The sequence below is a fragment of the Peromyscus eremicus genome, chromosome 6 (assembly GCF_949786415.1).
Source record: "Peromyscus eremicus chromosome 6, PerEre_H2_v1, whole genome shotgun sequence".
NCBI classification, from domain to species: Eukaryota; Metazoa; Chordata; class Mammalia; order Rodentia; family Cricetidae; genus Peromyscus; species Peromyscus eremicus.
Genome location: NC_081421.1, coordinates 36,068,652 through 36,085,230, shown reverse-complemented (window position 1 = coordinate 36,085,230; position 16,579 = coordinate 36,068,652). Strand labels below are relative to the sequence as shown.

Here is a 16,579-nt window from a genome sequence, read left to right as displayed (position 1 = left end):
TCTGAGGGTATTTCGATAAGTCTTTTGCATGTGAAGAGAAAAGAAGCCCTCATCCATGTGGTAAGGTGGGCCAGAGTGTCCCAGGTTTGGGAGTGGGCACTGGTGTTCAAGCGCCATCTGAAAGTGACAGCAGCCATCTCTAAAAGTGTCTTCACTACCAAACTATCAGCTAGAATGATTCAGTGTTGACGAAGGTGAATGTAATGATAATTGCTCATGAACTGCTGAGTACCCACAATAAGTACTTCTTCCCCACCAAGCAAGAACATCCTTGTACTCCATAGAAAATGACCTGAAATTTCTCTCTCAAGTAAAACCAGGTAATTTCAAGGAGAAATCTATTTTAAATATTTCATCTCATATTTTATACAATAATTTCTGAATTATCAACTAATAGGCCTCTGGTACTGGAAAGGAAAAGAAAGAGAAAGGGTGTGAGATGATTTTAAATTAGGTTTATTTTATCTTTTATAAGATCTGAAAATATGTTAAAGACTACTCAGGGGGCAGAAGATACAAGGGCAAAGAGAGAAATCTCAGGACCACTCTGTAGGGATAAATCAGACACAAATTCATTTGGAGGAAAGTGGAAGGAACTTTTTAATGTTACTTCACTGCAAATATCAATCACTCAAATAAGATATTTAAGTACACCTTTCATATTAATAAAAAGTGTTTAAGATGGTGTAATCATATACCCCTGAAAAATTAAAGTTTTAAACCCAGGGAAATTACGAGGCTTAGTTACTCAGTATTATCCACTACTGGAGTCTAAGGTTAAATAGTTATTTCGTGTTGAGAATGGAAAATCAAAAGCTTTAAATCTGTCATCCATGAGAAATCATGGTGTGCCATTTCATTTATTAGCACAGAAACTTGTTAGGAAATGCTATATAAGAAAGCTGATACCACTCTTGGTAAGGTTTCTAGGAGTACAGTTTGGCCATGGGTAGATCCCATCCTAGCTGCTAATGAGCCAAACTCCTCCTTCCATCCCCCACTCACATCAACGCGGGAGCTTGATTTTGTCTTACGCTTCCTTCCCTTTGTCTTCTTCTCTTCGTCAGCTGTGGTTTTTCCTTGATCTGACAGTTCAGCTGATTTCCTTTCTGGTTCCTGAGAAACTGGAGATGTGGGCTCTTCCTCTTCCTCCTCAGGAGGTAGGGGCAGTGGCTCAAGGTAGTAGCTTCGGGGCTTAGGCATGGTATGTGTGTGGTACAGCAGGAAGTGGTGCTGTTCCTCATACTTTACCACCTTCCGGTCCACACGGACAGTGCCAAACCAGGCCCAGGACAGAGGAGCCGGGTTCTTCTGACCCTCAAACAGGTCCCATGGGGACACCTTCTGCTTTGTAGAGACCTGGAGACCCTGTGGGAAAAGATCGTTCTGTGACAGCACACTCTGGCCTGTTCCCAATGGACTTAGGGAGCTCAGCAGATAGAAATACTCAGCTAAGTCAGGCAACCTGGAGTCCAGAACTTTAAGAGTTCGGTTCTCTAGTTCTATGTACCACCTGACACTCCCTCAAGACATCTCAAGGTAATCTAGACTATTTTACTATAAAACGACATTATCATTCAGTTTGTTCTAGGAAATATAATTTCTCAAGAATCCTGTAAAGAAGTTGGCCTTATGATACAAGATTATAGACAGTTACTCATCTCAGGAACCTATTCAATATTTTTGAGATGATAACAAAATATAAAAGTCCGCCTCTGTTTGGGCTCATTTTCACTTCAGTTCAACCTACATGGACTTGATTTAGTATGTGGACCTCTCACGTACCCAACATGGCATTCTCTGAACAAAATGTTGTGAGAGAATTTAATTACAGACACAGGTACAACACCAATCAAATCTTTTTCTTTCTTAACTTTCTTTGTATTTATTCTTGGTGTCTTTCACAAAATCAAGTCTTTCAATGCCAACTTATCTTTACTGAAAAACAGAACGCTTTTATTTGTAACATTAATTGGTGACATTGCTGGTAACTTCTCCTGTATACCAATTCAAAGACATTTCTCCTAAAATATGGCCAAGGTACCTTCCTCTCACCCCGGATGTGAACAGACCCGTTCTTGCCTGTGCTTCCTCTGTAGGACAGGCTTCTTCTAACACCACTAGAAGTCACCACTCCCTGCCCTCTATCATGTGATAAGAGCATTTTCCTGAGTAGAGCTCAAATCTAAACGGATCCTGGATGCCTACTGCTAGAAAGCCCGGGTCACCTTGCCTGTGACTAGGGGCCTTTTCCATGAGCACACTGCTACGGTACTTAGGCACCTCTGAATTCTGAGGGCACTGCTTTCTCCTCTGAGTCGCCTTTCCTGCCTTGATTTAAACTTTCCCTGTCCTGTTCTTTTCTGTGTAAGTTTTAATCCTTCAAAATGGTCTGTGTGTCATCTACCGTGAGAACCTTGCTATGACTACCTCTCCCTTGTCTGGCTGAAATTGTCCTCCTCAGTGCCTCCTAATCCACTCTGGACCATTACCACAAATCCATGACATTTGAACATGCATCTACTTCCCAGTAAGGGAAGGGATTCTCCCCACCATCTATCTCTGCTACTGCAGTGACAATGGTTGCTCAGTATTCTTTTGAAAGAACAGCCAATCATTCTTCTGCTGTCTTAAAGAACTTTCTAAAGTATCTTATATAAAATGAATGGCCATCTAACATTGCTTCATTGACAATATGTAGTATTGTAACACTTAGTAGTTTTATTTAATATAGCTTACTCAGTACTTCAAAATATTTATCAACAAAATTTTTCTTATATAAAAATACTCTGATTCCTATCCTGAAATAAAATCAGAATTGCTTTTTGCTTTTATTTTTTTTATACTAGGCTTTTACTTAACTTCTTCAGTAGATTCCATTAATTTACTTTAGTACAGACAAGCATTTTAAATGGAGACCTTCAAAGGCATGGCTTCTTATAACGCCAATAGCTATTATGCTTAGATGACAACAATATACCTTGAAAATTCAGAAACGAAATTAAGATGTTTTGTATATCCTCCAAGACTGTAAGCAAAGTCACTTGGCTTCTATAACTAGATATATTTATATATGAGGGGAAAAAACATTTACTCTTGCCTGTTTTTTATCGATGGAGTCAAATCCAGCAATTTTGTTTCCCTTTGTATCAATCAAAGAACCCATGGGTTCACAAGTGATGACGTCGCACGTCTGCTTGGCCAAAGGCAGCAACTGCCGGACTTTGTCAATGCTTTCGGACCGCTTGTCGCCTAGTTCTTTCTAGAAGAGAAAGAAAACAAAAAGATGGAAAAGCAAGAGAGAAGTGAGACAGAAATTCTGACTTTACAATGAACGTAAAAGTTCACAAGAAGGAAGTTCCCCAATGACACATTTCCTTTTTTTTTTAAAGCTAGTATGTCTTTTAACTCTCAACACAGCCGATGGAACAGCTGCAAATCAGACTGGTGAAATGTTTCATTTCTTCTATTCCAGTAGAAAATAGAGTCACACAAAGGCAGTCTTGTTATACATGGAATATCAGAGTGCTGAAATGACAAAAACCCACTGGGTTCTTTGCAGTCACACAGCGGGAGCTGCAGCACGGACATTTTCTCGTATCCAGGGTCAGACTGTAAGGTAACATCAGTTATTTTATTGTAAAGCCTTCAGATTTATGTATTTGCAATGTTTATTTACTGTTTATTTCAAGGACTATTAGTGGGTTATCAGATGAGTCACATTTATAAATTCAAGGCAAATGCTCACTCTTGCATTCGCATGTACAAATCTGAGCATGGGTTTAACTAAAATCGGACATGGGAGCTTTGGTTATATATTTGATAATGCATTTCTAAATCCCTTAAAATTTGAACTCATTTTATGAATATAATATTTTAGAAAAGAATCTTTCAGATAACATACTTGTCATTTTGAAGGACTGGCAAACCTAGGCAAGACAACAAATAACTGCATTATGCTGAATCAAATGCACATGTAAATTAATGAGTAAGAAATCAGACCAGTCCATAAACGACTTCAGAATAGAGGCTGATCACAAACTTACTTTCAGTTTCTTTACTAAATTCATGTATGCACGTTTGTTCTCTTCAGAGCCCCCAGGGGAAGCATTTGATAGGTCCGAAGCCAATGTCCCATTGATTAAAACACCCAGCATGTCAAGAACTGTTGTGAATAATTCACTGAGAGGAAAGAAAAACCCATTTTATTTTTTAAAAACAAAACCAAGATACACATAATTATCTATGCATTTCTACTCAAAGTGCTGAATTTTTAATGACATCTAAGTCAGTAAGGGCCAGAATTTATTGTCAGTATATCAAAGCTTATATCATGCATGCATGCAGCAAAAAAGTATAAACTGATTTAAAAAAAAAACCATACTTGTTAGTGTGCATGTCAACAGTTCCTGAAGTAATAATCTGGAGGAGTAGGAGAGCCCAGTCAGTGGTCCCCTGGGTGCTCCGCTGCACTGTGTCAAACATTCCTCCAACCTAGCATACAAAATACAAGAAAGCATTTGTATCTGTAGGATAAAACACCACCCCTATTACTATATGTGCCTAAATGTTGATGTGCTAAGACAAGAGAGATGTTAAGAACTGGTTCTTGCTAAACACGTTATAGATTATCCTGTAGTCTGTCTCATTTGGCTATGTGTTTATCACTATCTTTGGCTCTTTCATTATATTATAGTCATTCAAAACTTAACAAAAAGAGTAATACTTGAGTATTACTGGCTTTCTTTTCTTATCAATCTCCCATGGTACTGAGTTTTAAACATAATTGCAGATAAGTTAAACCTAAACAGCATCAAAACTCTGTCTAATAACCTGCAATTTTGTGACATTTGATTACTATTGCATCTAAGTCTGCTATTACAATATCCCCAGATATGTCCGTTAGGTCTGCCAGCTCCTGTGTGGAAGTTAGGCTGCCAGAAACCAGACATGCTGTCACCTAGGGTCGATTTCATTTGGGGTTTGTCCAACTGGAAGAGAAAAACTCAAAGGAATATAAAATGTCTCGAGGACTTTTAGATTTCTATAACAAACATTCTTGTGAGATTTGTCCTTTTTTTAATCAATTCATTAGACAGATTTAATTGATTCTGACAATTTAGGGCTGAAGGATTTGATGGTTTTAAAATAAGATACAGTAGAGCTAACATTCATATCAAATAAGGGCTTCTTAGACCCCCCCTTAGCACCGACGGAAGAGAAAGGGAGAGCTGCCATAAGGAGTCTGTGTAGAAAAGAAAATTGGTGCTCAAAACATGACCGTCTAGAATTCAATCCAGACAGGAAGGAAAGTGACAAGGGAAACAGAAGGTTTCTGAGAAGAGGAAGTGGGTAAGACAGAAAGGGGAAGGCTTCACTTTGCCATGCAGATTCTGCCCGCAGCAGAAGCTGAAAGCTGCTGTAATTTTCATAGAGAGAGAGAGGTGTGATGGAAACACTCCGTGGTCCTTACCAGATTCAGCCGGAGTTGCAAAGCCTCGTGCATCATCTGGCGGGCTTTTGTGTCATCTTGGTATCTTTCTTCCCGCCAGTTACTTAAAATCTAAGATCAGGAACAAAAGAAGAAAAACTCTGTTATGATAATTTTTATGTATTTAAAATTAAGCTTAATAGTCACAGCTAAAACCAACTTCTTAGCTTTAAAAATTAAGAAAGATAAAATTTTATTTTTTTAATCTTCCTCTTCTTCTACACAGACAAAACCCTAGCTATTTTATGATGTACTTGCCTGGGTGGCTTAGAGAAGAGAATCTGACTTAATTCCATATATATGCATGCATGTCTACATGAATATTTGGGGGGAAATCCTTTAAAGGGCCATCAAATTAAACATTATTTAGTATTCTGTAGATAAATATTGAAAAGACAGAATTCCATTTTTCATTGGTCCCAGGTTACACTTGTTAGGGACATGCTATAAATCCTAGCAAATGCTTTATTTTTGACATCTTACTGGAACTGTTACTTGCTATCTAATGAATATCTTTCCTGATAAAGAGAATACATTATTTTCAATGCAGACCAAGATCAGTCAAGTTCATAAAGTGGACTGGTTCTTCATTTCCTCAGGATTAGCTCTGGGAGGGTTTTACTAAAGAAAGGCAAACAGGTAGGCACATCCCAGCACCAGATGATGAGAGCCAATAAACAAAACTCAAGCACAAAACCCCTGCCACGCTCTAAACCAACAATAACTAATCAAAATCACCTTGAATGAGCTAAAAAGGGCTGCAGAGACAACTTGGTGGGTAAAAAGCTTATGTACAGTGTGAGTACCCGAGCTGGAATTCCATTAAAGGTGCATGGGGAAGTGGCCTCTGTAATCCCAGCATCCCTAAAGCAAGATGGGAGGCAGAGACCAAAGAATCCCCAGCTGCTCACAGGCCATGGCACAGGTAGCAACAGCAAACACCAGAGATGCTGTCTCCAGAGAAGTGGAAGGACAGGACCAAGAGGAAGGGTTCTCCGCTAACTTCTTCTACGTGTATGCTGTGGTTCCCATGTCCCTGCATTTTCTCATCCCTACCTACATTCTCTCTCCTCTCCCCACCCCACACAATGTATGAAAATCAATCACTTTACAAGTAACAACTATCAACAGCAGAGCTGAAAGTATGCTATGAAAAGACAATACTTTCCAAATTGCATATGGGGACAACACCAGCTTCTGTCAATCACGGCAACAAGGCAGTCAGCTCAGCCTGCTGCAACTCCCCTGTCCCCCCTGCTAACTGGGAAACTGAAACTGAAAGGTTGGAAGTTCAAGGTTCACTTGGGCTACTGAGAGAGATGAAGGCCAGCTGGGCAAGAGATTTTATCTCAAAATAAGAAGCTAAAAATGGACTCAGTGGCAGAAAGCTTATCAAGCATGCATAAGGTCCTAAGTTCAACCCCAGCATTAAAGAAAGGAGGTAAAAGTGAAACAGATCTGACTACAGGGAGGACAAAGAATGATAGCAGAAGTACTTAGAGGCCGCCCAGGGCCTTACTAAGGAGGCCAGGTGAACAGGGATCAGCAGGAAGGGAGGGAGCAGGTCAGACTGACATCTGAGAGGCATCCTTCCAGCACAAGCGCCTAAACAGGAAGGCAGCCCCTGTCCATCCAGGCTTGAGTGGAAGGGAAACCAGGTGGGAGAGATGGCACACGCCCAGTCAGGAAGGGTTATTAGTTCCCACTTAACATCACAGGGAGGGATGCACCTGGCCTTGTGTCAGGATAAACCACCTCACACCACCAACTAACACCTTTCCTCGATTCCATGCTTTCTAATTTCTTTCTGCTCACCAGGATTCCAGGCAGGTGCCACAAAGATCAGCAAACTAGCTGGTAAGCAGTATGAGACAGTTACTTTTATAGTCTTTATACATCCATCAACACATAATTACTATAAAGTTGTTAGCCTTATGGTGACCATGATCCTAGGAGGAACTGGACATGGACTGTTGTTTCCTAGCACCTCATTTATAGACACATCTGTCTGATCTTGTATTCAAAAGGAAACTATGGAATACCACCATTAATATCACACTGGACTTTACCTGATTGACTTGATTCTGCAGGGATGTTAGGAGGCCTTCCCGTTGTTCATCTTGCCCCTTAAGGCAGGTAAGGACCAAGGAGAGGAAAGGTTGCTGACTCAAGAGAGACATACTGCAAAGGAAGTGGTAACAGTCAGAAAGAATGGCTTGCCCCTGGTGCAGTCCTTCCTCTTTCTAGTAGACTCAATGCTGTTGGGTATTTACTCCTAGATAAAGGACAGGATGGCAAACCACCAGAGCACACATTCCTGTACTTACAAGATTAAAAACCACTGGCAAAGTCTGTGAATGGCAGTGCTCTACGGCTACAGTGGATGTGAAAATTTGCTTTATTTTAAATATGTATGACAAAGAATATAAATGCATGCACAGATTAATAAGAGAAATCGAGAAATTCCTCAAACAAAACTCTCCTTCAGGAAGCACACATCTCTGTGAGCCTTGACTATTTTGGACACTTGTGGGTTTTTGCTGTATATTTCTCAAAGGCCAAAAGCATAGTCTTGGTAAAGTCAGGGGTGGACACAAGGTCCGAGGCCTCCAAAAGCAAGGTTGGTGCTAGAAACAGTTAGTGCCATCTAACATCTCTGACACAGCCCACAGCCTCCACTAGAGAAGGGGCAAATTTTCATGTTCATAAAATATTTCCAATTTGAGAACAATGGAAAAACTGACTGATTGAGAGAAAAAAAATCCAAAAGAATAGGTCCAAGCCAAACCTTTTGGCTCAGGAGCTCCATTTGATAGATGGCCAATAAAGAGCAGTTAGTTATGGCAGTATTATTAACAGGCAACAAGAATCTCTGTTTTTAAATTTTTATAAAATGAAGAAATTACGACTTTCCTATTTCAAATTCCTTGGCTGTTAAATTTATAGTGTGAATATTTATCCTCAATAAGATGATCTATTTTCAAAAGTAATTATTTGAAACCTTTTCTTGGTCATAAAATAAATGAAATAAACATTAGTTTTGGCAGTTGTTATGACTACTTTTAACAAGAGTCCAGATCAAGATTCCTAAATTTTAAAAAATCAGTAATTATTTCAAGGTCCAGTAGGTCAGAATTAACAGCAAGCACATGTGTTTCAACATCCTTGAAATGATTTGGACACATAGGCAGGGATGGAAACTGGTGAACTAAATATTAGTACAAGGCCAGAGCCCTGCTTAGCCGATGATTTCCTAATCCATTCAAAGCCCAAACCCTATGGACACTGGATACAGACTGTGATGTAGGATGCTAGGGTTCCTTCAGACGCTAGCCTCAACGGGAGGCCTCTACCAGCATACCTCTTCTGCTTCTGCCTATCTCTTTCCTTCTTTGAAGAAGAACCCAGGTGCTGCCCCTTCTCCAGCTCTTCCCCAGCAGCTTTCAACACTCTTCCCTGCACGGAGGTTGGCAGCCTGGCGATGAGGGGGGCCACCAGCCACACACCCCTGCGTTCAGAGGAACTAAAATCAGAAACAGGCGTTACACCTAACAAAGCAGCTGGTCTCTGCTCTCACAGTCAATCCAGAAACCCAACAGTAAACCACTGATGGGTAAGACACAGACATCTAACATTTCCCTATGTCTGTACGTTCTCTTCTTGCTAAAGACCAGACATCTGCTTACTGCCTATACATTCCACCTGCATTCATTGAGGAATAAAAGGTGATGTTCTGGGGACGTATTCTGCATACTAAACTGTTCTCAGTGACTGTCCTGGATCCTGCCTTTCTGATCTCTCGCCACCCTTCTCTCTATGGACATTACACTTTTCAGTCATGGTCACAATATGCAATGGTATTGTGTTCAAGCCAAGGAATAATAAATCTTTAAATTTTAAAACTCATGATTTACACCCTTTTACCAAAATGATATGCAAACCAATCTGTCTTTCATGATGAAAAGGATTACTTTATGATTTCAAGGCCCTAAGAAGTTCTATTATGAATGAAAATTACTGTATTTGTACAAAAACTGTCAATCAATAAAGACACATAGAAAGTGTTTCATATTTAATGACTGACCCAAAGACAGTGATACTATGAATCAAACTTAAGTTCGTCTGTGGCTTCAAAGCATCTGGACCTACAACAAAATACCTAAAGGGCCGAGATATCGCTTACCAACTTCCGCCCTTGAACTTGTTGAATAACAGGAACGAACTGTTACTTATAAGTAATTATTTTCTTCACATTTCCAGAAGCTTCATGAAACATGCTTTAGGCTAATCAAGTTTACTGTAATATGAAATACTGATGGTAGTCTAACCAAACTATGAAGCAATACCTTAACAATGTCTTTATTCCATTCTGTCTTGTGCTACTTGTATCAGCACTTCCAATCCCATTTGGATTGAAGAGGCTTATGCCAGAACTGGGGGCATTATTATTTAGGTCTGCAGACTGCTGGAACACTTCTATTGTTGCCTTTGCGATGTTGTCCAGTAAGTTGTTCATTTCAGCCACAGAGCCAGAGCTCTAGAGTCAGGAAAATGAAAGAAAGCTAGTCCATCTATGCACTCCTTGATTCTCAAACATCAATGACTTTTTGCTTATTTCATTCACATGTGTGCTTTCAACATATACTCACAGGGTCCTTCAAGCACTGTTTGATCATTAACTGAAGCTCTAACCAAGATTGTCTCAATGTCCACTGCTCAAGATTCTGGAGAAAATGCAAAGGATTATAACATTAAGAACACTGAGCATATGCTACCATAGCTTTGCAGTAATACTCATGCCCAGCAGGGGGATTAACATGGATTAATGGTTTCCAATCTCATGCCTGATGAAAAAAAAATTCATCACAAAATTCAAGCTTCAAAATATGTTCCCCACCCAGCCAGAAACTGGAAGTCAGATAAGCATGGCATCTCTCAGAATCCATTTACCAATAAGCCAATCTCATTCCAAAATGATGTGTTTCTTCAATAACATATTTAAGACTGATCCAGCACAAAGATTATTTCTCAAGTAAATACAGCACTGACTTAAAATATCTACCTGTGATTGTATGTTGTTTGCTACTGACTACATCTACTTACTAGTCAACTGCAATAATGCCACCATAAAGAAAACTGCAGAACAAGTCAGATTTAAATTCAAGAATCAGAAACGAGAACAGCAACAATGCTGTTCTTTCTACAATCATATTGTAATGAATAACCTAACAGAATCTTTGGAATGTACCACTTACCTGAAGAATGCGCTTAATGTGCTGTCTTTGCAGGTTGTCCCCCTCTGTACACTCTTTAATACCATGAGGGTAACAGATCAGCTGCAGCAATTTCTGTGCTTGCATGTTGGAAAGCACAGGGTCCAAAATAAGTTCTTTGTCTGTACATAATCGTTCTGGCTCTTTTAAGCAATGTTCTCCTACCCATTCCTAAAAACAAGCCAACAGTTAGACAGTAAGTATTGATTCTACCTGCCTATGTATGATATTCTCATTTCTCAGAGCAAAATGATATAAAGCTAGTAAGAACCATCCAATGAAAACAAATTAATGGAAAATAGGTGGAGAAAGGTTTGCCTGCATGTATGTTTTGATTCTGTTGTTGTTGTTGTTTTGTGTGTGTGTGTTTGTTTTTAGAAAAGGTCTCGGGTATTCCAAGCTGGCCTCCAATTCACTAAGTGGCAAAGAACAACCCTGAGGTATTGATCCTTCTGCTTCTGTTCTCAGTGCTGGGATCACAGGCCTAAATTTAATGCCATGTCTTCCTGCCTACCAGGGCTCCCTGCATGCTTGCCAAATATGCTATCAAATAAGCTACATCGCCAGCTAAGGGGAAAAGTTTCAAAACAAAATTCTACCACGCTGACATCTTAAAAATGCAAATTGGGAGGGACTTTGACTAAAGCAAAAACATTTAAACATATGGGAGAGGGAGTTAAGTTTTGGTGTGCTTTTGTAAAATGAGGACTTACTCTAAGGTACTATATTGCAGCAAGGTATTTTTTTCTGTTGCTGTTTTTCCTCGGTATATAATGACAATGACTTTATGTTACACACACTTTCCATCATTTTATGGGACATATTCTGCTAAACAGGTATATAACCACTTAGAAGGTTATCTTCTTGACACTAGCATCCTTCCTTTTCCATTTCTTCCTTTATTAAATGGCATAAGAAAATGTCAGCATCAGAGCTCAATTTGAACCCAAATCTGTCTCAAATGAAGTATCTTTTACTAATGTATCAGTTGCTTAGCACAAATCGCTCACTGAAATCACCTGGGAGTTATATAATTCTATGCTCCATGTTAGCAGCATTAAATCACACTCAGGTAAAAGTACCCAGATATCAGTGTGTTGTTTTTCTAGGTATCAAATTATTCATTTACTGACTCATTGATTTATGTTTTGGAGGATGAGGTGGAGATGGAGGGTGCTACTGGCATTGTAGGGTAGGCCAGAAACCTCCCAATGGGATGTGGAGCATACCCTCTTAGGACACTAAACCTGGCCAGCACCACCTGGCTCTAGGCATCCAGGCATCCAGTCCAGTGATGCTACTGTGTGCTCACAGTTGAGACGTAACACAGGACTGCTATCAATAACTGTGGAGCTACTTAAATTCACCACAGTAAAAAAAAAAAATCTAAGCAAGCATATATCTAATACAGATTAGAAAATATGTAATGTTGGTACTTTTTAAAATAAAAGATTTTTGGAAGTATGGAAAGATAATCAGAAAATCCTGAAGCTAGTCACCTGAGCAGAGCCAGACAGGAAGAAGGTGTTGGGCAGGGGATAGGTTGCTGTGTATGCTTTTGTCCAAGCTTTGGCTTTTGGATGTATGTTATGATACAGACATTACTTAGGACAAAAAAAAACCCAAACCAAAGACAAAAAAAAAAGCAAATCAAAGAGATTCTAATTTTAAGAAAGAACATGTCCACTCTAAGTGAGACAACTACAAAAACATTTTCCTTTCTTCTTCTCTTTCTGTTTCTCCAAATAACGTTTGAATGCATTATCTAAACCCTTCAAAAAAAGTGAAACTGCAAACCAATCTTCAGCTTTCCCAGCAGCCTTTTTCCTAGAGGTGTATGTGTAACAACTCAGAAACTACCTTAGGTGTTGTATGGGGAACAAGGCTGTTATCTTGCAAAAATGTAATACTAATATGAAATGGGAGAATATAAAATACAACTTTAAAGGATTAGAGCTAGAAGAATCATCATGAATTCACTTACACACACACACACACACACACACACACACACACACACACACGAGAGGGAGGGAGGGGGAGAGGGGGAGAGGGGGAGGGGAGAGAGAGAGAGAGAGAGAGAGAGAGAGAGAGAGAGAGAGAGAGAGAGTGAGCATAGACAACCCATTACATTGTGTCTAATTAGAAGATTTTACCTGCAATAATACAATGTCACCTCTGAACTCCCCCTTCCAATAACCTGAAGCTAATCTCTAGAACCTTATGCAAATCTAACAGTGCTAGAATAGGTCAGAAAGTTCCCTATAAATGAGGGGAAAATTATAGCACCAAAACTGAAGTTCTGATTTTTACTAACTTTACTTTGGTTATTACAAGAAATAAAAACTTAAGTATCCAAAAGTAAAGCAGAGTAAAATATACCATGTACTTTTCAACCGTTGAGAAAAAAATATAAAATGTCCAAAATTAGTGAATCTGTATAGAGGATGTACTACAAGTCTTCATTATTACAACTTTTTAGAAAATTTGAAACGATTTCAAAATAAAGCTATAAAGACAAAAAAGGGCCACCCAAATAGAATTTTTAAAAAATAGCGGACAGTTGCCTCTCAAAGAACAGTTACAAAGTCAGAGTAGAAGCCATTTGAAATCAAAGAATACCTGTTGGCAGATAGTTCTCAGTACATATCTAGCATATTCTCTCAGATTGGCAGTTTCTATAGAAATACTTTTCCCATAGGCTTTTGAATTCTGCGAGGTGGCCCAGGCATCTTCAGCATTCCCATCGCGTCTTAAACCCCTCATGCTGAACTCATCATTCTTTAAAGTGTTGACATTGTTACTGCCAATTTTGGCATCTCCTAAATAACAGAATCACAAAAGCAAAAATCACAGAAGTTTAGAATATTGCATACAATATGTAATGGGCAAATTAGGCTGGGTTTCAGGGATTCAAAGATGTGAATGGTATTACTTTTGCATAGCCAGTTTTCCAGCAACATAAAGAATGGATCAAGAGATACATGAAAGAAAACAAAACAATTGGACATGGAGAAAAGTAAAACTCAAGACTCATTCCTTCTTTTGGTTTATATATTTAATATTCTATTGCTAGCCTTGGAAAGGACATTATGAATGATTATTTAATAGTCAAAGCACATTGATTTCACCAAAGCTTGAAGTATATCTGAGTTATAGACAAGGAAGAAAATGGGTTACTCACCCTTCTAGGAGTCCCTTTTCCATTTCTTCTCTTATAATGACTTATTTTCTATCCATAGGTCAAGAGAAAAGTTTTGCCTTAGCCCACCTTACTATCAACTTCTTGACAAGAGAGATTTATTTCCCTGGGGATGGAAAAGGGCAATGCATACTAAGGAGGCTCTGGAAAGCAGAGCGCTCTGCACATAGCCTGTGTCTTCCACCTTCCTCTCTATAGCATCCAGCTCAGGGATCTTACCTGAGCAATCTCTAATACACTGAGTAAGATGAAGCTAAGGAAGGTTATTTGACCACTAACAGAATTCTGGGAGAAAAACAAAAAACAAAACACTAAACAGAGTATACTTGGATAAAATAAGAAATTTCTAGCCATAGAAGAAAAGAAAATGAAGTGAGATAGAGAGATAATTTGATAGTGAGAGTGCCAGACAGCAGCAAAGCCTTCAAACTTTGCCTGCTTACCTACAGAAATCAAAACAAGCTTTGACAAGACAATTGTCAAACCAGCAGCTGAGTTTAGGGGAGGCCTTTACTATATGCAGTAGGGGAGCAAAAGCAAGACCATGTCAGTGCAAAAAACAAACAACACCAACCACCACTTTTAACACACAAGGTCAACCCCCAAAAGGTTTTGATTCTGTTGAAAAAACAAACACAAACCATAACTCTTTTCTGGGGAGGAAAGATAACCAGAATGTTATAATTAATATCTGCTTTCAAAATTCTTAGAAACAGAGGAGGGGCTGAGGCTATCATTCAATGGCAGAGTCCTGCCTCTCATGCATGAGACCTTAGGCTCTATCCCCAGCACTGTTGCTGCCACCACCACCACTGCCACACAATGACAAAGCAGAAAAACCACAGAGGGAAAAATAAACAATATATTTCAATTTACCAGAATATTATCATCTATTCCTCATGTACTTTAAAATATAAAAACTGATGGCTTTACCCAAGGGAGTTTATTTAATTCAACAGAGCTTTTCAAAATTAGCAGAAGTATGGATTCTCTACACTTGGATGATATAAACAGCTATGTCGATCTCAAGTTAAACTACTATGTAAATCAGGAACAAACTTCACTATAATAGTCCTATTTTCCTGCCTTAATATATATTTTGGTAGATAGGAATTAGAAGAAAATTGGTTAGATAAAATCTCTCTGCAAGAGCAAAAACAAGCACATTTCTCAGACCCATTTGTTCATCTCCATTTCCTTTGGATATTAGGAGGACTGAAGCCTGCATGATTGCTAGAACCTTCTGCAAACTGTATAGACAACAAACTATTCTATATGAATCTTCTAAGGCTTCACTGACATTTAACTGTGATGATCATAATTTCCCCAGACCAAGAACCTCCCACATTATTTGAATATCTAAAAAACCTGGCAGTCTTACTGGGATTAGAGTCCAGTTCTACAAACAAAGGCCCACTGTCTAGATGAGACTCATCATTGTGTACACCACTGAAACATGTTACTATGCATTCATACTTTCAACTTAGGTTTATTGAAAATCTATTTTTTATTTTCTCTGATAAGACTTAGAAATAGCCCAGGAGAAATCCAGCTCCTGCCTTCATGACCCTCACAATTATTAGTCAGTGAAGTTCACCAGTTCTCCTTCCCTTCGGAAATCAGAGTAGAGAAATCATACTGGCTGAAATCAGTACTTAGCATGGACTACATAGTCCTATAAGATCCTAAGCTTAGGAAGGAGGCTGAAACCTTCATGATAGTACTACTTTTTGTTTTGCTACAAAATTTTTGATGATTTCAGAGAAGTATGACTGCTTTTAAGTTTCTTTTCACACCATATATTTTGACCACATTTTCCTTCTCCCCAAACATCTCCCAGATCCTCCCCATTTCCATACACATCCGACTTAATGTTCTTTTCCTTGATCTCTTTCTCTCTCTCAAAAAAGCCCCAAAACAAAAAAAAATGAGATAAAAAATAAAAACAAAATCATAAGACAAAATAAATATAGCAAAACAAAATAAAAGTACACAATAAAAAGCAACTTCTACTTTGTGTTGGCCAACCTTTCCTGGACTTAGTGCCTGCCTTGGAGTCTGGTTGATATATCTAGTAACACTCTATTGAAGAAAACAAAAAAATGTATATCTCCTTTTTAACTGCTTTTAATAGGCTTTTATGAAGACTATGCTATTACTCTTTGCCATCCACAAATAACATCTATCAAGCAAGGTAAGATTATATTATTTGTGTTATTTAAGGCTCATATAAACTGATATCTGTCCACTCAGTAATTCTGTTTAAATCAAAGTGAACAACTTTAGAACATGAAGTGGCTTTGTTGGTTAAGGCCAAAATGAAGTACCCAAAGTTAAAAGTAGACAATATTTGAGATCTCCTAATCATTCAAATCCTTTATGACTTACATACTAAAAATATCCTGAGGTATCCCATTGCCCATGAATAGAAGACAGTACGATTACTCTAGCAAGTGCAAAAATAACAGTGTAAAGGCTTCTTGGGAATCATTAATTAGATGTAAGGCCAGTGAACCTCCTATGATCATGAGCAATCATTGTGGTTCCCCCCTGCTTCATGAAAAACATACAGTAGGATGATAAGAACTTGTTCAGACTCACAAAAGTGTCAGA

General features: G+C 38.7%; 1 protein-coding gene across 5 annotated transcripts in view; it reads right to left on the bottom strand.

Moving 5' to 3' along the window:
- Med12l (mediator complex subunit 12L) overlaps window positions 1-16,579 on the bottom strand; it is a 301,677-nt gene that overhangs the window by 35,818 nt on the left and 249,280 nt on the right. For 4 of the 5 annotated variants that reach the window (XM_059265389.1, XM_059265393.1, XM_059265390.1 and 1 more), the window contains 11 exons: window positions 13,387-13,586; window positions 10,747-10,935; window positions 10,141-10,215; window positions 9,838-10,028; window positions 8,853-9,014; window positions 7,561-7,672; window positions 5,474-5,563; window positions 4,385-4,494; window positions 4,047-4,182; window positions 3,101-3,262; window positions 1,006-1,368 (listed from right to left, as the gene is read on the bottom strand). In XM_059265389.1, the coding sequence (XP_059121372.1) occupies window positions 1,006-1,368; window positions 3,101-3,262; window positions 4,047-4,182; window positions 4,385-4,494; window positions 5,474-5,563; window positions 7,561-7,672; window positions 8,853-9,014; window positions 9,838-10,028; window positions 10,141-10,215; window positions 10,747-10,935; window positions 13,387-13,586 (1,790 nt within the window). The remainder of the gene's footprint in view (window positions 1-1,005; window positions 1,369-3,100; window positions 3,263-4,046; window positions 4,183-4,384; window positions 4,495-5,473; window positions 5,564-7,560; window positions 7,673-8,852; window positions 9,015-9,837; window positions 10,029-10,140; window positions 10,216-10,746; window positions 10,936-13,386; window positions 13,587-16,579) is intronic. The other variant, XM_059265391.1, reaches the window with a different exon arrangement.